Genomic DNA, 21,461 nt, shown 5'->3' with positions numbered 1-21,461 from the left:
TTCCGCGCTATTGGCCTGACTCTGACTCTTTTTCCTTTTCCATTGGCTCCTGGCTCCTTCGATTGATCAAAACAGCCAATCGCCCAGCATCGTGGATAAAGCCCGCCCTTCCTCTCTGAGGGGAGTAGCCAGAAGAGCCTAGAGGACCCAAGGCGCTTGCGCGGGCGCGCGCTCCGCCGGTTAAAAGCAGATTCTTTCAGGAGGCGGTGTCGCGGTGCATGAATATTGATTACGCAGCGCCGCGCCGAGCGCCCGCCCCTCTCGGCTGGCCGACGCTCGCGGCTCGCGCTCGGGCTCGCGATGGGGAAGAAGTCCCGGGCGGTACCCGGCCGCAGGCCCATCCTGCAGCTCTCTCCGCCGGGGCCCCGAAGCAACACGCCGGGCAGGGATCCGGAGCCGGAACCCGACACGGAGCCGGACTCGACGGTGGCGGCGCCCAGCCAGCCAGCTCCGGCGGCGCCACCGCCGCCGCCGCCGCCGCCGACAACGACGACCACGGTGACTGCTGCTGCTGCCGCCGCGGCCCCGGACGACTCGCCTTCAGAAAGTAAAGGTGCGCGAGGGGCCCCGACACTTAGGTGGGGAGTCCGAAACTCGAGCTCGGGGCTTGCGGCCTACGGCGAGGGCCGTGGGAGGAGGAGAAATCCAGGCCGGGGTGGGGGGGTTTCCTGCACCTCCGAGGCCTGCTGCGTGGGGCCCGAGGGGAGGACCGCTGAGGGCCCCGGGGCCGCGCAAGGGGCCCGCGGCGCCGTGCGCGCTCGCCCGGCTGCCCGAGAGGCGCCATCTCTGGTGCGGGGCTCGGCCTGGCATCCCGAGTCTCCTCGATGTGCAGTCTCGGTTTTGCATAACTTACGACGGATATTTGTGAAAAGTACGAGCTTCTCGTCCGAGGCCTCGTGACCGGGAACCTGGCCTTCCGACACACGTCATGCGTTTTTTCCCTTCGTTTTTGTCAAAACCGAGAGGGACCCTCTAGAAGGCAGCAAACCCTTTTTATTGTAGCCCCTTTCACTTCCTTTAGAAGTGAAACTGGTGCGTTCCCCAGTACTTGTTTGTTCCCACAATGGCCCTTGGATTAAGAGGAACTGCGGCGCTGCTGCGGGAGCCAGATGCCCGGGAAGCCGCGACCGTTTCGGGCGCTAAAAAATCACGTTGGGTAGTTCCTGCGCTGTGCGGGGCGGGGTGGGGGGCTGGGTAGCTAGAGCTGTGTTGTTGTAAAGGCCCGGTGGTAGCCCGGAGATTTATTGGGTATGTATTTTTTAGACGTTTACATTATTTCAGATGTATTTCAGGTACCATAATCATATTCTTAATGTTAAAGTCACGTGGAAGAGGCCAGTTATGCTTGTTTATCGTCTCCCGATTATTTGGGTCAGTGATGAATTTACACACCCTGTTTTCAGATTGGTGAAATAGAGACTGGGAAGGTCAAATCGAAGATTGTTTGGTCATCTGTAGTGTTTTCTCTGGTCCATTGGCACACTGGTTTTCTTTTGTTCTTTTTTTAAAAATCCAGATGAGCAGGAAGTGGTGGTGGAGGTTCCCAGAGTTCCGAATCCTCCCAAACCAGTCATGACCACCAGACCTACAGCCGTTAAAGCAACAGGTACAATTTCTACTTTCATGTTTTCTACAAGGTTCTTTCTTTCCTTAAGATCAAATTGGGTTTGTATATATTTTGTTGAATGCTTCAGTGTCGCAAATTTACTGTTCTCCCATAAATGGAAATTTAAAATTTTTGAAAATGAAAGTAAAATTTTTCTGCGGGCTTGCTGGTATATACACATTAATCAAAGCAAAATTTGTTGTTGCTTTTTCTCTGTACCCAAGATATTTTGTACTGCTTTTCTTCTAATGCTGTTTTGTAGTTTTCTGGCTCCCCTGCTAGCTTGGTGTTCTTCAGAGACTTCAGGAATGTCTTTCATTCGGTGCATTTCTTTTCCAGCACTGTGCTTTGAGGTACCTAGTGAATACTTTTGGAGCTGAAAATTGCCCTTATTAAATTTTTTTTTTTTTTTTTTTTAGCATCAAGGAATATTCGGATATACAGGAAATGCCAAGAATGTTAGTTTTCTCCATTCTTTATATGTCTTGAAAGATCAAAATACGTTTTGTACTAAACATCTAATAATTTTATTCTTTTAAGTTTGGAGGTTTCTGTATGCTATATAAATACACCTGAAATAATAGATGCTTGTTCCTCTCTCCTTCTATTTGCCACTTCAAAAAAAAAAAGTTGTTAAAATGTTTTTATAATACAGTAGAACAAGCATGTCTAATACTTTTATGCAGAAGAACATTAGGGTAATATGCATATGAAATTCTCTAAGGAAAAATTCAGAGTAGCCTCTGAAATTAGATCAATAGACTACTATGATGCTTTTAGCCTATTGATAATAGTTTCTGTGACCAAAAGAATTAAAACTGTTCAAATGTTATAGTTACTAGAAATAAGACACAGTTAACTGTTTGAAACTTACAAGCAGGGTATACACCTAAGAAATAATTTCCCACCTAATGTGGATTGATTTGCAAATGGTGCTTATGGAGATTTGAACAGTCAGCATCCCTCTCAAAAAAAAAAAAAGACCGCTGGGACTATGGCTCTGAAGAATGTCCTTGCTTCCTCTGGTTTTATGTAGAAACAACATCTCAGTAGTGGTCTGGAGTAGGTCCCATGAGGTTTTGTTTATTTATTTATTTTTAAATTAAGTAATTTTACATCGTACTTAGAATTTTTTTCAGTGTTATTCTAAATTCATGCCTGTGCCTTATCAGTGATGAACTAAATTTCATGTGATTAGAACTTAAATGCATTTCACAACTTGCTTTTATCTTGCTTTTATTCCTTTAGCATTACTTTCTGTCCCCTTAGCATTATTTCGTGTAATCTTATAATGATCTGATTAATCATGAATTAGTACTGCATCAGGTACTGTGCTGTAATTTGCTTTACGAGTCCCCTGAGAGCATTTGAGTTGTTCACAGCTTTATTTACTTAATAAAGCTGTAGAATCTTTGTGTGAAAAAATTTTGAATTGGGGGTTATACTCTGAAAAATGGGACTATGTAGCTGAAAGAAACTTGAAGAGTTTTGTGGGTCTTGGTATATGTAACCACATTATTCTTAAGAAATAATTTATGTTGTCTCTACAGTATTAAGTATGCCTATTTCCCCAATATATTGGGTTTAATCATTTTCATTTATTTTGCTGTTTAACAGTCATTGTGTTATTAGCTTGAAAGAGGTTTGATGTGTGTACTGTGAAAAGCTCTGAGGTAAAAAAGGAATAGGTGGGGCCTTGGCTAAACCTCTTGCCTGTGAGACCAACTTTGAGTCTGGGGAACTACCTACCCCTGCTTGGGGAATTTTGTAATAAAAATTCCATGCAGCTCATCTGGTTGGAACCTTTTACCAAAGGATGTAGAATTAAGGCTAATGATCTAGATGATTATATATAAAATTTTTCTGTAGGAAGTATTTATAAATCCCCCCCCCCATCACCCAAAAACTCAGTGCTGAATACTAAAGTGCAGATTCTTTTCATACACAAAGGCTTCTTTTCCTATTACTAACCTTACTGGGCTATTACCTCTTATCAGAAAATCAGGAAAGTTGACGAACATGCCACAAAATGATGAGAAATAAAATACTTGGTAATTGGAAAATGGAGAACTGTCAGATGTCCACTTAAAAATCTTCCTAATCAGTTTTAAATATTTTAGAAATTGGTATTTAGTACAAGAACGTATATACTAAAAATAATGAAGGCAAGATATATATGACTAAAGGAATGAATGTGAACTATGATAAAAGGAATTTTTATTTTTAGGTGATTTCATGAATTCATTTATGGAATTATGGTAAAACTGTATTTTACTTCCTGATGAGTCTGTTCATTTACCAAATATTTATTGAGAACATAGAATGTTGCCAGGTCCTGGGAAATTTTATCTTACTGATAGCTGAAAAGTTTAGCTGGTGTTTAACATTTAATGTACTTATAATGAAATGATCTATAAAAAGAATATATATGCTTGTTTAATTGTAACAGAGTGGCCACAGGTAGGACAAAAGGAAATGGCGTACATAGCAGCATCACAGAGGCCATACCTGATACATCTTGAGTTTGAGGAAGACATTGGTGATAAGTTGCTGGGTTTTTGTTGTATGCTTTGATTCTAGCACTTAGAATTCCATTATTATTTGTTGCTTCTTGTTTGAGGAAAAATCACCAAAGAAAGATTTTTAGTTTAAAAATCTCTTTGTTTCATCTACTAAACCCTAATTGGCTTGCTTGTTTGGGATGGACACATAAGGCAACAAATTCTAAACTCAAGATTTACCATGTGCTATTTTGACAGAGTATGAGGTTGATTGTGTATTTTGAGAAGGATATCAAGCAGCTTTGTGAATGATTTTATTAGCTCTAAGCATAATGTAATTTAAATCTCTCTGTGGTAGTTCGGTGAAGATTTATTTTGAGGTTGTGGTCTAATCTGTAAGTAGAGTAAATGTAAACTCTGACCGAAGAACCATGTCATATTTTTTTCTTGAGTACTTCTTGGGGCATCCTGGCATTGTTATTAACACTGTTTACCATTTTGCTTCTAGGAGGTCTGTGCTTACTTGGTGCATATGCTGACAGTGATGATGATGAGAGTGATGTTTCCGAAAAACCAGCACAGTCTAAAGAGGCAAATGGAAACCAGTCAGCTGATATTGATAGTACACTGGCCAACTTCCTAGCGGTTAGTGGTGCTTTTGTTTGGGTTTTTAATTATTGAAGCCACTTTGGGACCTGGATCTCAAGTGATTAGCCTACTTTTTTGTCAGACTCAATGTTTCCTACTCCTTCTTTTCCCTTTCCATCTCTCTTCCTTAATCCCTTCGCACTGTTCTTTTCTCTTCTCTTTCTGTAAAGGTTGTAAGGAGGAGAAGAACAGAGAATTACAGGGTTTGAGGAACTTATGTAGTTGGGAGATGAGAGTTTTGATTCGAGAAGCTGGAAACTGTATAGAACTTTTTTTTAAAAGATTTTTTTTTTTTTTTTTAAAGATTTTATTTACTCACTTGACAGAGACCACAAGTAGGCAGAGAGGCAGAGAGAGGGGAAAGCAGGCTCCCTGCTGAGCAGAGAGCCTGATGTGGGGCTCGATCCCAGGACCCTGAGATCATGACCCAAGCTGAAGGCAGAGGCTTAACCCACTGAGCCACCCAGGCGCCCCTTTTTAAGAGATATTATTTATTTATTTGACACTGAGAGACAGTAGGAGAGGGAACACAGGCAGGGGGGTGGACTTCCTACTGAGCAGGGAGCCCAGCTCAGAGCTCAGTCCCAGGACCCTGGGATTATGACCTGAGCCAAAGGCAGATGCTTAACGACTGAGCCACCCAGGTGCCCCCTAGAATTTTTTTATAGTGGTTGTCATTTCTTCAGTTTTCTGGTTTTGAGGTTCTTAATGCATTTGTTAATGTTTTCATTCTAAAGGAGATTGATGCTATAACAGCTCCTCAGCCTGTAGCTCCTGTAGGAGCTTCTGCTCCACCTCCAACTCCACCTCGACCAGAGCCAAAGGAATCAGCAACATCTGCGCTTTCTTCTACTACTTCAAATGGAACAGACTCAGCTCAGACTGCAGGGTGGCAATATGATACTCAGTGTTCACTAGCAGGAGGTAAGTGTGATCCTTTGGGGTTTTTTTGTTTGTTTTTGATCCTTTTATTTTACTTATTTTTTTAATTTTTTAAAAGATTTTATTTATTTGACAAGAGAGACAGCAAGAGAGTGGACACAGCAGGGAGAGTGGGAGAGGGAGAAGCAGGCTTCCTGCAGAGCAAAGAGCCCAACATAGGATCAGGGATCAGGACCTGAGCTGAAGGCAAATACTTAATGGCTGAGCCACCTGGGTGCCCCTATTTTTTATTTTTAAAATATTTGTCAATGAGAGAGTATAAGCAGGCAGAGGCAGAGGGAGAAGCAGGCTCCCTGCTCAGCAAGGAGCCTAATGCAGGACTCAGTCCCAGGACCCTGGGATCATGACCCAAGCCGAAGGCAGCCGCCTGACTGACTGAGCCTCCCAGGCATCCCTGATCCTTTGATTTTTAAAGAAATCTAAAGTGCAATTTTTAAAGGTGTTCTAGGCATTGACATTGCGAAAGATGAAAACCCCTATGCTTTAGCCCCGGACTTTAGGATTCTGGTCTTCTAGGTTCATTGTTTGTTTGTTTGTTTGTTTTTTAAAGATTTTATTTATTCATTTGACACAGAGAGATCACAAGTAGGCAGAGAGGCAAGCAGAGAGAGAGAGAGGAGGAAGCAGGCTTCCCGCGGAGCAGAGAACCCGATGCGGGACTCGATCCCAGGACCCTGAGATCATGACCTGAGCCAAAGGCAGCGGCCCAACCCACTGAGCCACCCAGGCGCCCCTGTTTGTTTTTAAAGCAATGGGTGTGTGTGTGTGTGTGTTTAAGATTTTAATTTATTTATTTGACAGATCACAAGTAGAGAAGCGGGCATGGGGGTTTGGGGAAGCAGGCTCCCTGCAGAGCAGGACCCTGATGTGCTTGATCTCAGGACCCTGAGATCATGACCTGAGCCGAAGACAAAGGCTTAGCCCACTGAGCCACCCAGGCACCCCTAAATACACTGTTTATTTTTATTTATTTATTTTTTAAAAGATTTTATTTATTTATTTGACAGAGAGAGATCACAAGTAGGCAGAAAGGCAGGCAGAGAGGAGGAAGCCGGCTCCCTGCCGAGCAGAGAGCCCGATTCCGGACTCTATCCCAGGACCCAAGGATCATGACCTGAGCCAAAGGCAGAGGCTTTAACCCACTGAGCCACTTAGGTGCCCCTAAATACACTGTTTAGAAGATGATAAGGAGGACTGTTTCCTCTGATAGTTACTAAGATAATAATTGTATATATACATATGTGTGTATATATATGTATTTTTTTAAGTTTTTATTTAAAAACTTAAAAGACACACCAAGAGAGGGAACAGAAACAGGGGGAGTGGGAGAGGGAGAAGCAGGTTTCCCGCTGAGCAGGGAGTCCAGTGCAAGGCTCAGTCCAGCACCCTGGGATCATGACCTGAGCTGAAGGCAGATGTTCAATGACTGAGCCACCCAGGCGCCTCAATAATTGTGTATTTTGAAAAAATAATTGCAAAAAAAAAGATGCATTCCTATTTTTTTAAAGATTCTTTTGGAGTTCAAGATACATGTTTAGACTATCAAACTGCCTTTTTTTTTTAAGATTTTATTTATTCTTTGACAGATCACAAGTAGGTAGAGAGGCAGGCAGAGAGAGAGGGGGAAGCAGGCTCCCCGCTGAGCAGAGAGCCCAATGTGGGGCTCTATGTGAGGACCCTGAGATCATGACGTGAGCAGAAACCAGAGGCTTAACCCACTGAAGCTACCCAGGCGCCCCTCAAACTGCTTTTTTTTAAGCCATGTATGCGAAGAGGTTGTAGGAAGGAGGAGTTGGACCCCCCAGGGGACATTTGACAATGTCTGAAGACATTTTTGGTTGTCACAACAGGGGGTGGGAAATTGTTAGTGCATCTAGTGGGTAAAATCTGGGGTGCTAAACACTGCATAGGACTACCCCCCCACCACATCAAAGAACTATCCAGCCTAAATGTTAACAGTGTTAAGGTTGAGGCTGTGTTAGATTTAGGCTTTAGAGCTGACTTGGGATATGAGGTCAGAATTGTGGAGAAATTTGTGTTTTTTTTTTTTTTTTAAGTTTTAAATTTTAATTCCTGTATAACTAATATAGTGTTTATTAGTTTCAGGATAATAATTACTTAGTAATTCTTTTTTTTCCCCCCTTAATTAACAGTTTTATCCATTACTCTGTGCCTATCATGATGCACTGCTTAATCCCCATTAAGTATTTAACCTCTCTCCACTCCCACTTCCCTTCTGGTAATCATAAGTTTGTTCTCTATAATTAAAAGAATCTGTTTCTTGGTTTATTTATCTCTCTCTCTCTCTCTTTTTTTTTTTTAAAACCCCGTTGCTCATTTGTTTTGTTTCTTAAATTCTACATGAGTGAAATCATATGTTATTTGTCTTTCTCTGACTTACTGACTTTGCTTAGCATTATACTCTCCAGCTCTGTGTTGGGAAATGGCAAGATTTCATTCATTTTTATGGCTGTGTAATATTCCATCGTGTATATATACCATCTTTATTTATTGATGGATACTTGGGCTGTTTCCATAATTTGGCTATTATAAATAATGCTATAAACATAGAGGTGCATATTATCCTTTTGAAATAATGTTTTTGTGTGTTTTGAATAAATACCCAGTAGTGTGATTACTAAATCATAGGGTAGCTCTATTTTTAATTTTTTGAGGAACTTCCTTACTGTTTTCCATAGTGGCTGCACCAGTTTACATTCCTACCACTAGTGTAAGAGGGTTCTTTTTTCTCCACATTCTCACGAACACCTATTCCTTTTTTTTTTTTTTTTAAAGATTTTATTTATTTATTTGACAGAGAGAGATTACAAGTAGGCAGAGAGATAGGCATAGAGAGAGGGGGAAGCAGGCTCCCTGCCGAGCAGAGAGCCCGATGCAGGGCTTGATCCCAGGACCCTGAGATCATGACCCGAGCCAAGGCAGAGGCTTAACCCGCTGAGCCACCCAGGTGCCCCACTTCTGCCCGTTTTTAATTGGATTATTTGGTTTTTAGGTGTTGAGTTATGCAAGTTTTTTAATATATTTTGGGTACTAACCCTTTATCGAATATGTCATTTGCAAATACCTTCCCCCACTCAGTAGGTTTTTTAGTTTTGTTGATTAGAAATTTGTGTTTTAAAATTTGTTTTATTTTCTTTCAGTTGGAATTGAGATGGGAGATTGGCAAGAAGTCTGGGATGAGAACACAGGATGCTATTATTATTGGAATACACAAACAAATGAAGTGACTTGGGAATTACCCCAGTATCTTGCTACCCAGGTACAGGGAATACAACATTACCAACCCAGGTAAGAATAGACTTGAAAAAGAAATTACCTAAGAAGGAAGTTAGAGTTTTATCTTTTGTTGATAATATTTGCCTTCTGTTTCTCTTGATAAAGTATATATATGTGTGTGTATGTGTGAGTATACCTATATTTTGTTTGTTTTTAGTTCTGTAACAGGTGCTGAAGCTAATTTTGTGGTTAATACGGACGTGTATACTAAGGAGAAAAACGTTTCTGTTTCCAGTAGTAAAAGTGGACCAGTCGTAGCCAAGCGAGAAGTTAAAAAGGTCAGTTTCACGACTTACTTGCTTATTTCAAATCTAAAAACCTTGACTTATTTTTGCACCGGTATAGACATCTTCTGTTATTATTTTACAACCAGATGTGAAAATAAATAAATGCTGATTCTTAAAGCTTTATTTAATGTTTATATTTAATATGTAGCATTTATAACAATTGTCGAGTTTAGTGGTTCTTTTGGAACTTTAGGGTACTGCCGAGGCTCATTGTGAAGGATGGGGGAGCAGCAGTCAGGGCTTCAGATCTCCTTCTCCACTGCAGAATAGCTCTATTTTGGGAACCCCACATAAGTTTTTTGTTTTTTTGTTTTTAAAGATAAGCTGCCTTAAAAATTAAAATCTATTATTAGTAAAATGAGCATTTCTATAGCCTCGTAAGAAAAGTAAGATATATTCTGTAGTGTGTGTCTGTGTTGAAATTTAATTTACCTTGAATTTTAAATGATTAATTTAAATGGGGAGTATGGTAAGTATTTTCATGGGATCCTTAACTAACTCAAGTTAAAGTAGAGGATGCAGCTCTTGCTCAGGGTTGTGAGTTCAAACTCCATGTTGGGTATGGAGCCTCCTTAAAAATAAACACACACACAAATACACACATACTTTTAGAATAATTTGGTCTTTATAATAGGAGGTACATAGACTAAATATTACTCCAATGAAGGAAATAGGCACTTTAAGTTTAATCACACATTTCATTTTAGAATTATTTTACTTTCCTCTAAATCACCTTTCTAGTGTGCCTGTGAAGTTATGTCATTATACAGAAGGGTGGAGATATCCAGTTATATGTTGAGGTGACAAAACTTTTTCTTTTTTAAAGCAGACTTACTTTTTTGCCATCTGAATTGTTTTCAGTTTTGGAGGCAGAGCAAAGGGTGGTAGAAAGGTGGGCAGTTTAAGGAGGGCTGGTGAGTGGTAGAGACAGGCAGAAGTATATAGAAAATCTGAAAAAGGTGAACAGAGGATGAAGACTGAAACTAAGATTCCGGAAAGGTAGCTTCCTAGCTCCCGATTTCCTCATCCTGTACCAACCTGTCTTTCTCTTATTTGATGTCCTGTGATCAGTTCCTTTTTTGACACAAACTGGTTTCTAAAAAGGGAATCCTTTCTGTTTTGGAGGTTACTGATCTAAATTACAGGTCTGCCTCAAGGATGTGTGGAGCAAGGGTGACCATTAATGTGTACACTTGAGGAAGTTCAGGGCAATGTGGCCTACTTCTGGAAAGACCTGGATTCTTTTTACTCCTGATTGGAGGAAAAACCCAGCCTTGGCAGGGCCCAGATAAGAGTACAGAAGGCAGATGGATGCCGGGTTCAGGAGAAGGAACTGAAAGACTAGTTGTTTTCAGTTGTCATTTGACTCTCCTTTACTGCCCCTCTGGAAACTGACAGAGGATGGCGCTCTGGTAGGAGCAGCAGGTGGTCTTGGCTTGGCCCTCTGACTAAGGAGAACTGCAGACAAAGGGCCCAATAGGTAGACTGAGAGTCAATGATTTGCAACTGACAAAACTCAGATCTTTAAAAAAAAAAAAATGGGGTGCCTGGGTGGCTCAGTTGTTAGGCGTCTGTCTTCAGCTCAGGGCATGATCCCAGAGTCTTGGGATCGAGCCTCACGTTGGGATCCCTGCTCAGCAGGAAGCCTGCTTCTCCCTCTGTCACTCCCCCTGCTTGTGTTCCCTTTCTCACTGTGTCTCTGTCAAATAAATAAAATCTTAAAAAAAAAAAAAACACAAAACCTCAGATCTTATTTCATTTTAAAATTCTGCTTCTGGTAACCTGGCTTTAGACTTGAAGAATAAGGACATGGATGAATCCCACCCAGAACTAGGTTCTAGTTCAAATGCTGCTTTCTTAAAGTAACGATATTTGTATTATATTCATGTGAGGAAAATGGTACAAACCTATTAGTGATCCGTTGGTAGCCAGTGGCTTTTAAGAATATCCAGTAGTATGTGCACATGAGTGGCTCTGTCAGTTGAGCTTCTGCCTTCAGCTCAGGTCATGATCCCAGGGTCCTGGCAACGGGCCCCACATCAGGCTCCTTGCTCTTCGGGGAGACTGCTTCTCCCTCTCCCTTTGCCTGCCACTCCCCTGCTTGTGTGCATGCACGCTCTTTCTATCTCTCTCTCTCTCTCAAATAAATAAAATCTTTGGGGGAAAGAAAAAAAATCCAGTGATTGGGGGTACCTGGGTAGCTCAGTTGGTTAAGCCTCTGCCTTTGGCTCAGGTCACGATACCAGAGTTCTGGGATCGAATCCCACATCAAACTCTGTTCAGCGGGAAGTCTGCTTCTCCTACTCCATCTGCCCTTCCCCCTGCACAAGCTTTCTCTCCCTCCCTCTCTTTCCGCTCTCTCAAATAAATCTTAAAAGAGAATAATACCCAGTGATTGAAAAATAGTCAATTTTGGCATGAACAAATTAAATATATATTCAGGTGAGGGTTGTTTTTTCTTTATTTTTTTTTCCTAAGATAAATGAGATTATTTTACTCTTTATAGGAAGTAAATGAAGGAATTCAGGCTCTCTCAAATAGTGAGGAGGAGAAGAAAGGGGTGGCAGCATCACTGCTTGCTCCTTTGTTGCCTGAGGGAATAAAAGAGGAAGAAGAGAGATGGAGAAGAAAAGTAATTTGTAAAGAAGCGGAACCAGTCACAGAAGTGAAAGAAACCAGTACCACAGGAGAAGAAGCAGCAACGATAGTAAAACCACAGGAGATTACATTGGACAACATGGAAGACCCTTCTCAGGAGGATCTTTGCAGTGTTGTTCAGTCTGGAGAAAGTGAGGAAGAAGAGGAACAAGATACCCTTGAGCTGGAGCTTGTTTTGGAAAGAAAAAAAGTAAGGTTTTGAAGCTTTTGTTAGATGCTTTTTCTCTCTTCTGTTGGATTCTGGGATCATTGTGCTCAGTTTACTGCCATTACTGGGATTTTGTTACCTTTTCATCTAGCGATGTTTAAGCTTGTGCAATTAAAATTTGAACTGTGGAGTTTTAGTTCTTTTGGTTCCTGATGGTGCTTTTGATACTTGATAGCTAATAAAAACTGATACTCTCTGATTTAAAGATAGCTGGATATAGTGAATAATATCTTTTATTTTGCTTCCTAACAAATTAGCATTGTAAATTCTTGGTGGTAACTTGGTTTTAACCCCATGATTAAAGCACAGGTTGACTTCCAGTGATCACCCATGGAATTGTTCACATAGTTAAATGGGCTTTATAAGATTAAGAGGAACCAATAATTTCATGTGCTTTCCTTTCAAGAAAGATGGTCCACAGGAAATTTTCCTGATTGAGAAATTGGTTTTTGCCTATTTTCTGCCCTGATTTTTCTTGGAACAGTTTCATGTACTACTTTGAGTATGAAGTAAAATCTTAATGGGTGTTGTAACAGGAATATCTTCTTGAAGCTTTCCCCATTTTGAAAAATTTGAAGCTATGGAGAGGGACAAGCTAAGTTAGACTGTATCTGTTATGTTCATATATTGGAGAATTTGTCTCTTAGTGGATCTCTGGGACCTATCCCATTCAAATGGATGTTTTTTTAACTACAATCATGAATAAGCATTTAGTGGATACTAATAAAAAATATGAGGATAATGCTTGGCTCTGATGGAAAAATGTATTAAGAAACACTTCCTGTTTTCAAAGCATTTTAATTCTCATAATACGTGGTTATCATTCTTGATATTCACAAATGCTTAAATGTTGGTAAACAGCTAATGACACTCTTAACTTTGTTGTCCTGTTCCTCTTAGGCAGAGCTACGAGCCTTGGAGGAAGGAGATGGTAGTGTGTCAGGGTCTAGTCCGTGTTCTGACATCAGCCAGCCAGCATCTCAGGATGGAATGCGTAGACTTATGTCTAAAAGGGGGAAATGGAAGATGTTTGTTCGAGCTACAAGTCCAGAATCTACCAGTCGGAGTTCTAGCAAAACTGGGCGAGAGACTCCAGAAAATGGAGAAACTGGTAATTCATGTTTTACTTTAAACATTCAGAGTTGAAAGATACAGAGTTGAAAGGTGTAGAGGGAGGGTGCCTGGGTGGCTCAGTTAAGTGTCAGCCTTTGGCTTGGGTCATGATCCCAGAGTCCTGGAATAGAGCTCCAGATCCAGGTTCCTGCTCAGGGGGAAGCCTGCTTCTCCCTCTCCCACTCCCCTGCTTGTGTTCCCTCTCTCGCTGTCTCTCTCTCTCTCAAATAAATAAAATCTTAAAAAAAAAAAAAAAAAGGTACAGTGGGAAAATCATTTTCCTTTTTTGGTTCTCTCTTAAGCAAAAAGGAGATAACACTTAATCCTTTCATGGAAGTGCTGGAAAGGAAGCTTTCCTTTCACATCTTTTTCTATCCACCTCTAGTGGAGGAGTAAGAGTTAAGAGTTGCCATCCATTGGGTTGTAGATTCACTACTGATTGTGGGGGACTACCTCTCCCTCAAAAGAAAAGCAGGGCTGATTCCACCCTTCTTAAAAAAAAAAAAGATTTTATTTATTTATTTGGTGGAGAAATCACAAGTAGGGTGAGGAGGAAGCAGACTCCCTTCTGAGCAGAGAGCCCAATGTGGGACTTGATCCTAGGACCCTGAGATCATGACCTGAGCCAAAGGCAGAGGCTTAACCCACTGAGCCACCCCAGCGCCCCGGACTACCCTTTTTAAAGAAATCCTGCTATAGTAGTTTTTTTTTTTTTAAGATTTATTTATTTATTTATTTGACAGAGAGATTACAAGTAGGCAGAGAGGCAGGCAGAGAGAGAGAGGTGGAAGCAGGCTCCCTGCTGAGCAGAGAGCCTGATGCAGGGCTCGATTCCAGGACCCTGAAATCATGATCCGAGCCGATGGCAGAGGCTTTAACCCACTGAGCCACCCAGGTGCCCCTGCTATAGTAGTTTTGATCTGTATTAAGCCCATGGGCTCTCTTTAGCTCACTATTTACAGTTGGTAAGTAAGGCTGGCAGGGACCACCTGTGGCAAGTGCAGTGTCGTCTGTGTTCTCTCTCGGTATACAAGTTGCCTAGCCTCTGGTTAGTTTTTAGATGGATTGGTCCTTTCATGAGGACACAGCTTATCTCTGTGCACGGTAATGTAGAAGACACCCTGCTGTGGCTTCTGTCTGTTATCAGAGCTAATATTTTGCGGTGCCTCGCTGGCTCAGTTGGTTAAACATCTGCCTTCTGCTGGGATCATGATCCCAGGGTGCTGGAATCAAGCCCCAAATGGGGCTCCCAGCTCAGTGGGGGCCTACTTCTCCCTCTCCCTCTCCCCGGGTTGTACTTTGTCTCTCTCACAAATAAATAAATGAAATATTAATAAAAATAAAACCTTTAATATCTTAATCTCCATTTGGCCTTAATTCTGTAGTGAAAAATTAGCAATAAGATTTGTGTACCAAACCTTAGTTATGTGTACCTAACAGAAGATCCTTTATATCTGTGGTTAAAAAACTACAAATAATGGGACGCCTGGGTGGCTCAGTTGGTTGGACAACTGCCTTTGGCTCAAGTCATGATCCTGGAGTCCCGGGATCGAGTCCTGCATCGGACTCCCAGCTCCATGGGGAGTCTGCTTCTCTCTCTGACCTTCTCCTCGTTCATGCTCTCTCTCACTGTCTCTCTCTCTCAAGTAAATAAATAAAATCTTTAAAAAAAAAAAAAACTACAAATAAAAAACACAGTAATAAGTAAATGCAAACAACCTTGTTTGAATTTTTCCTTTTCAATCAGCAATATAGAAGAATAGGAAGTAAGAATCTAAAAGACCCCCTTCGTCTTTTCCCTATTCTCATTCCCTACCCCTGAAGTCTATTTTCTCTGTCCTTTATCTAACTATATTGTTCCAGACTTTTCCTCTATATTCATTTTCTTAGTCGTATATGTTTGTATAATGTATACATGTGCATATGTAATTTTTGCCATAGATGCGATTAACCATATGGATTGTTAGGCGACATGCTTTTTTCACTTAAAGTGCTTAAAATTACTGTTTTTAACTACTAAGTGGTAAAGATATTTTCATTTACTCTCCTCCATAAATGGACATTTTCTTTGTGTCTATGTTTAACTCCTTAAAATAATGTTGCATTTGTATTGTCCAGTAATAGCTAAAGCCATTCAGATGTCCCAAGATGGAATGGATAAATTCTTTTGTGTTAATATTCAAACAATGAATCATGGAACGCTACATTAAAAACTAATGATGTACTATACAGTGACTAACATAACATAATAAAAATAATTTATTTATTTGAGAAAGCACGAACAGAGAATGGGTGGGCAGAGGGATAGGGAGCCCGATGTAGGGCTTGATCCTAAGAACCTGGAGTCATGACCTGCACCAAAGGCAGGTGCCCAACCAGTTGAGCCACCCAGGTACCCATTCTAATATATTCTTGCTGTTGAATACTAAACAGCTTTGAAATATGAATGATCTACAGTTAATATGGAACAGCATGATTCTAAGAAACAGTAATGTTGAATTTAAAAAGCTACAGGAAAAAAAAAAGCAACAGGAGAATATGTAATGTTAACATTGTGTTTATGTAAGTTGGAAAATAGGCAAAAATACTGTGCTTAAAGACCTATCCATGATGAAACTAAAGGAAGGTACTTAACCATTGGAGTAGAGATTATTATGTCTGGTATGGACATGATAGCAGAGGTACTGTGAACTTCAGAAGTACCAGTGATAGTCTGCCGTAATGCTGGGTTGTAGTTACTTGAGTGCTTACTTCATTCTTTATGTTTATTATAATACTTAACAATAAAAGCAGTGCTGTAATAAACATTTTGGTATATATATCTTTATGTAGATTTAGTGTCACATAGTATAGATTCCTAGAGATACATTGTTAGACTGGTACTAGGAGATTCTTAGAGATACATTGCTAGGTTAAGGGGTATGTACATTTTAATTTGATAGATCCTAATTGCCTTCTAATACATTCTAGTGTTAGGGGTGTCTGGGTGGTTATTGGTTGGGCATCTGACTTCGGATCATGTGATCTTGGGGTCCTGGGATGGAGCCCCTCATTGGGCGTCCTAATCAGTGTGGAGTCTGCTTCTCCCTGTCTCTCTGCCCCTCCACCTGCTCAGTGCTCTCTTTCTCTCTCAAATAAAATCTTAGAAATATGTATATATTGTAGTCTTAGAGTTCTTGTGGTGGTATCAGTTGTTACATTCTTATACCTACCACCAAATGTAAGGTGTCTAATGAATTATATACTAATAAGTGGGAGAAGCTGGTTTCAGTTTGAAAATGCAGGAATATTAGTGATAAAGAACAAGGTCATTATATGATGAGGTTATGTACTTAGGATAAACTTGTAGGCTGATAAAAGCTGTTGAAGGTGATATTAAAAGTCACATTACTTCTTCAGATCAAGGATTAATCAGAGTCAAGAAAAACCTTTAATTTGGTTATTTTCCTTAAAAAATGACTGATAGACTCACGACAGACTGATTTACATTGTATATGTGGATTAGTTTGGTAAGTGGTAAGCAAACGTCCAGAGTTCATATCTGTTACTCCATTTAAGTTGATGGTTAGCCTCTTCTCTATTGAAGATTCCCACTAACAGACATCACCAACCAGAAGAGTAGGTGGGTCCAATAAAGGTGGTCCGCAGGTCTTAACCAGTTCAGAAGTAAGATTATTAGGTAGTTTAAAATTAATTAAATTAAATTAAATTAATCTATTCTGATTTTGAAAGCCTTTTTTTCAAAACCCAATTCATAAAGAATCTTTATATATCCTAGGTTTGGTATGTGGCCTTTAAAAGTAATTAAAGCATTCTGGAATAGAAGATTAGAAAAAGTAAACAGAAAGGAGAAAGGAGAAGCAGAGACTACAGGCTAATGTAAACGAATTAAGTGTTATTTATAGACTTTAAGAAAGGTGATTGTAGGGGTGGCTGAGTGGGTTAAGCCTCTGCCTTTGGCTCAGGTCATGATCTCAGGGTCCTGGGATTGAGCCCCACATCGGGCTCTCTGCTCAGCAGGGAGCCTGCTCTCCCCCCTCCCCCCACCCCCGCCTGCCTTGCCTCACTGCCTACTTGTGATCTTTCTCTATCAAATAAATTAATAAAAATCTTTAAAAAAAAAAAAAAGATAGGTGATGATAAAGGATAAAGTTTTTTGGTTTTATAAAGACAGTAGGTAGATAAATCATTAGGGTTTCTTTAAAGAAGGAAAACAGGCAAAGGAAAAAGTAACTTTTTACATATACCTCTGCTTACAGGGGTAAGAAAATATATATGGGATACTATGTTAGTATCGGTCCTTTAATTTCACATGGTTTCTTTTGTAGTAACTGGTGCTGACACTTCAGAAAAAACAGATGAGAATTCAGACAAAGAGATGGAAGTGGAAGAATCTCCAGAAAAGATAAAAGCACAAACAGCGCCTAAAGAAGAAGAACAGGATTTGAAAGTATGTATATTACTTAATATGGTCTGACCTACAATTTTTTTTTTTTTTAAAGATTTTATTTATTTGAGAGAGAGAGAGAAAACATGAGAAGGGAGAGGGTCAACGGGAGAAGCAGACTCTCTGCCTAGCAGGGAGCCAGATGCAGGACTTGATCCTGGAACTCCAGGATCATGACCTGAGCTGAAGGCAGTCGCTCAACCAGCTGAGCCACCCAGGTGCCCCTTAACAAATATTTTTAAATTGGGCAACCATTAAAGTACATCCTTTATTAGCAAGTACAGTGATCTTTACCTCCATATGTAAATCATTTATGGTGGCGGAAATGTCATATTTCAGAGTGAAATACTGAATTATAAGACAGATTTGTTGCAGAGAAATTATCTATAATTCTAAATGCTTTAATTGCTTTCTTAAAAGTTAAGTCTTCATTTGAAAGCAATAACAGCTTATCAAATATAGGCTTTTCTCGTTGGGAAGAACTGAAGAGCCTAAAAGTCACAAATTTAATTCCTGTGTGAACTACTTGGCCTTACACAAAGGCAGATTTGGTTCCAGTTTTATTTGAAGCCTCATACCATGAGAATTGGGACCACGTAAGTATGAGGCTCTTAAAGATTGATATATTGGAAAAGCTATCTAGCACATTCTTTAGACCTGAAAGAGTTTATCCAGTCACTGACTAGTGTACGACCATGTGAAAGGGACTGGGAGAATTAATTTTGTTCAGTGTGTAGGTAGTAAAAGAGTTAGTAATGCATAAATGATATTTTGGACACTGTTGGGAGTTGTATCATTTAACATCTACTTATACCTGCTGAATCCTGAGTTGTCTCAGAGTATGTATACATTTAATTTCTCTAGACTTGTCATTATTTTTTGCTTGTTATGTGAATTTGTTTACTTAAATTAAAATCTTGTTTTCTCTACGTAACTTGCTTAGATGCAGCTGTGTAAGAAGGGCTGTTTCTAGGCAGACCCCCTTTTTTTTTAGCATATTTAAGAAAACTGAATGATTTTACATAATACAGAAAAGAACTGCTGATTCAATTTTATTTCTTCCTCTTTTTCATTTCTTGCATTGCAGTTTCAGATTGGAGAACTGGCAAATACCCTGACAAGTAAATTTGAATTCCTAGGCATTAATAGACAGTCCATCTCCAACTTTCATGTGCTGCTTCTACAGACTGAGGTAATTTAGCCATTTTTGGTTCCAGTGGGTCATAGTTGGTCATTGATTAAAATGCTGTATGTGTGAAGCATTTGTTTTACTTGTTTTATTTTATATTTTTAAAGATTTTATTTATTAGAGACCACAAATGGGGGGGTGCAGAGGGAGAAGCAGACACCCCGCTGAGCAGGGAGCCCAACTCTGGACTCAATCCCAGGACCCTGGGATCATGGCCTAAGCCGAAGGCAGATGCTTAACCAACTGAGCCACTCAGGTCCCCTGTCTGTCTTGTCTTAATCCTAAATTTAAAAAAATTTTTTTCTTAAACTGTCTCTCTTGAAGCTTGCAGTCTTTTTTTTTTTTTTTTTTTAAGATTTTATTTATTTATTTGACAGATCACAAGTAGGCAGAGAGAGGTGAAGCAGGCTCCCCGCTGAGCAGAGAGCCCAATGTGGGGCTTGATCCCAGGACCCTGAGATCATGACCTGAGCTGAAACAGAAGCTTAACCTAACACTGAGCCACCCAGGCGCCCCATAAATTAAAATTTTTAACATTGGTGCATATTTGAACCACCAACCCAGGAAATAAAACTGTGTATTAGCTTTAAAGCAAAACATAATTATGGAGGTAAATACGGAGATTTTATGTGTGTTGATACCACCTTCAATAGGCATATATTTTATTTAAAAAAAAATGTTTTGGCGGGGGAGTGAGTGGCTCAGTCAGTTAAGCATCCAACTCTTGATTTTGGGTCAGGTCATGATCTCACGATGATGAGATTGAGCCCCACATTGGGCTCTGTTCAGCATCGACTCTGCTTGTCTTTCTCTTCCCCCACTTGTTCTCTCTCTCTCTCTCTCTCTCTCTAATAAATAAATAAACTTAAAAAAAATTTTTTTTATGATGTAAGCTCTCTGCCCTTTGTGGGGCTGGAACTCAAGGCCTTGAGGTCAAGAGTCGCATGCACCACTGGCTGTGAATGGGCATATATTTTAATATAGACCCATTTTCTGACAAAATTCTATTCATAGTGATCAGATGAGGCCATGTCATGTTGAAAGACTTTGTACGTGCTGTGAGATTATAAATCTGTTAAGAAGAAAAGTTCTGGGGGTGGCTTAGTTGGTTGGGTGTCTGCCTTTGGTTCTGGGATCAAGTTTCGTATTGGGCTCCCTGTTCAGTGGGAATTCTGTTCTCTTTGCGGCTCCCCTTGCTCGTGGTTGCTCGCTCTCTCTTCCCCAAGTAAATGAATAAAATCTTTTAAAAAAAAAAAAGTTCTGAGTCCTGTTTGTCCCCTGCATAGTTTACAGTGTGGCAGGTTATGATTTAGTAAGGAAGTTCTCCTGTAGGAATCTGACTTCCCTAAGGACTGAACTTCTGTTTTTGATGAAGAATATTACTGAACTGAATGAGCTATCTACCAAACAAAGGTAAAATTGCTAGGGAATTTTACTGTCCAAAGGGGGAAATAAAACTGCTACTTGTTTTCAGGTACTGGAGAGTTGACAGTGTAGAAAGTACTGGGGTACTGGAGTTCAGTCTCATTTTTCACAACTCTGCAGAGCAAACAAGATTTTTTATGAAACTAAGATGGTTTGTTTTTTGTTTTTGTTTCTGTTTCTTGGTGTTCTCTGTTTTTTGTGAGAGTATAGCAGTACAGTCATGGACCAGAAAACATGTCCCTTTTACTTCTGCTTCTTGACGTAACAAGAAGTCTTTAACTTATTTCTCTGTTGATTCTAGACTCGGATTGCAGACTGGAGGGAAGGGGCTCTTAATGGAAACTACCTTAAACGAAAACTTCAGGATGCAGCAGAACAACTAAAACAGTATGAAATAAACGCCACTCCTAAAGGCTGGTCCTGCCACTGGGACAGGTACGCACTCTTCTCCCCTTTTCACCTTTCACCTTTGACATCTCAGACATGATTTGTGATCACCACCACCTGACGACATGACAGCCTGTCTGGAGACTGAGAGCAGCTGCGGTTAGCGGTGCTGGGCAGGCAAAGCACCGCAAGCACTTACAGAGTCTGGGCCAGCCACACGGAGAAACAAAAAGCAATGTTTAAAGTGTTCCATGTAACGGATTTTTTCCCAAGATGGACAAAGCTGGTTTTTACTCTCCAGAGTGTTGTTGCACGGAGTAGGGCGGGCTTGGGGGTTAAGCGCATGCGAGAGCTCTGTGCGCTTTACAGGACCTCTGGAAGCAACTACTCCTGATTAACCTCGGTGAAGTTAAGGAAAGCTTCGTGCCTGAAGATGTGAATGAAGAACAAGATTACTATCTTCTGCCAGCAGGTCAGATGAAAATATTTCTTTTTATATTTGGCTTTTCTTGATTTTTTTTTTCGTTATTTGAAATCTTTGCTCTTTTATTTTTCAGCTCCCAGATCCTCTCCCTCTCTTTAGCTTTCACTGTGTTTGATATCAAGAGTATGAAATGTGAATTCCACGGTCCAAGAGGGGAAGAGTCACCTTTCGCAAACTTCGTTGTTCTCTTCTTTGGAAGGGAAATTAGTGTTCTAGGATATTGAGTCCCTTCGTTAATGCAACTTGAAAGCCTGTTAAGCATTGGCAAA

General features: G+C 40.4%; 1 protein-coding gene across 1 annotated transcript in view; it reads left to right on the top strand.

Moving 5' to 3' along the window:
- Positions 1–224: 224 nt before the first annotated feature.
- The window catches only part of FNBP4 (formin binding protein 4), a 41,287-nt gene continuing 20,050 nt past the window's right edge, over positions 225–21,461 (top strand). The window contains exons 1-11 of the mRNA XM_032356696.1: positions 225–553; positions 1,517–1,606; positions 4,616–4,752; positions 5,493–5,679; positions 8,859–9,006; positions 9,152–9,272; positions 11,788–12,129; positions 13,048–13,258; positions 17,589–17,710; positions 18,795–18,899; positions 20,623–20,756. Of these exons, the coding sequence (XP_032212587.1) occupies positions 301–553; positions 1,517–1,606; positions 4,616–4,752; positions 5,493–5,679; positions 8,859–9,006; positions 9,152–9,272; positions 11,788–12,129; positions 13,048–13,258; positions 17,589–17,710; positions 18,795–18,899; positions 20,623–20,756 (1,850 nt within the window). The 5' untranslated portion in view covers positions 225–300. The remainder of the gene's footprint in view (positions 554–1,516; positions 1,607–4,615; positions 4,753–5,492; positions 5,680–8,858; positions 9,007–9,151; positions 9,273–11,787; positions 12,130–13,047; positions 13,259–17,588; positions 17,711–18,794; positions 18,900–20,622; positions 20,757–21,461) is intronic.

Source organism: Mustela erminea, chromosome 9, assembly GCF_009829155.1.
Source record: "Mustela erminea isolate mMusErm1 chromosome 9, mMusErm1.Pri, whole genome shotgun sequence".
Taxonomy (NCBI): Eukaryota; Metazoa; Chordata; class Mammalia; order Carnivora; family Mustelidae; genus Mustela; species Mustela erminea.
This window is presented reverse-complemented; position numbering and strand designations above follow the sequence as displayed.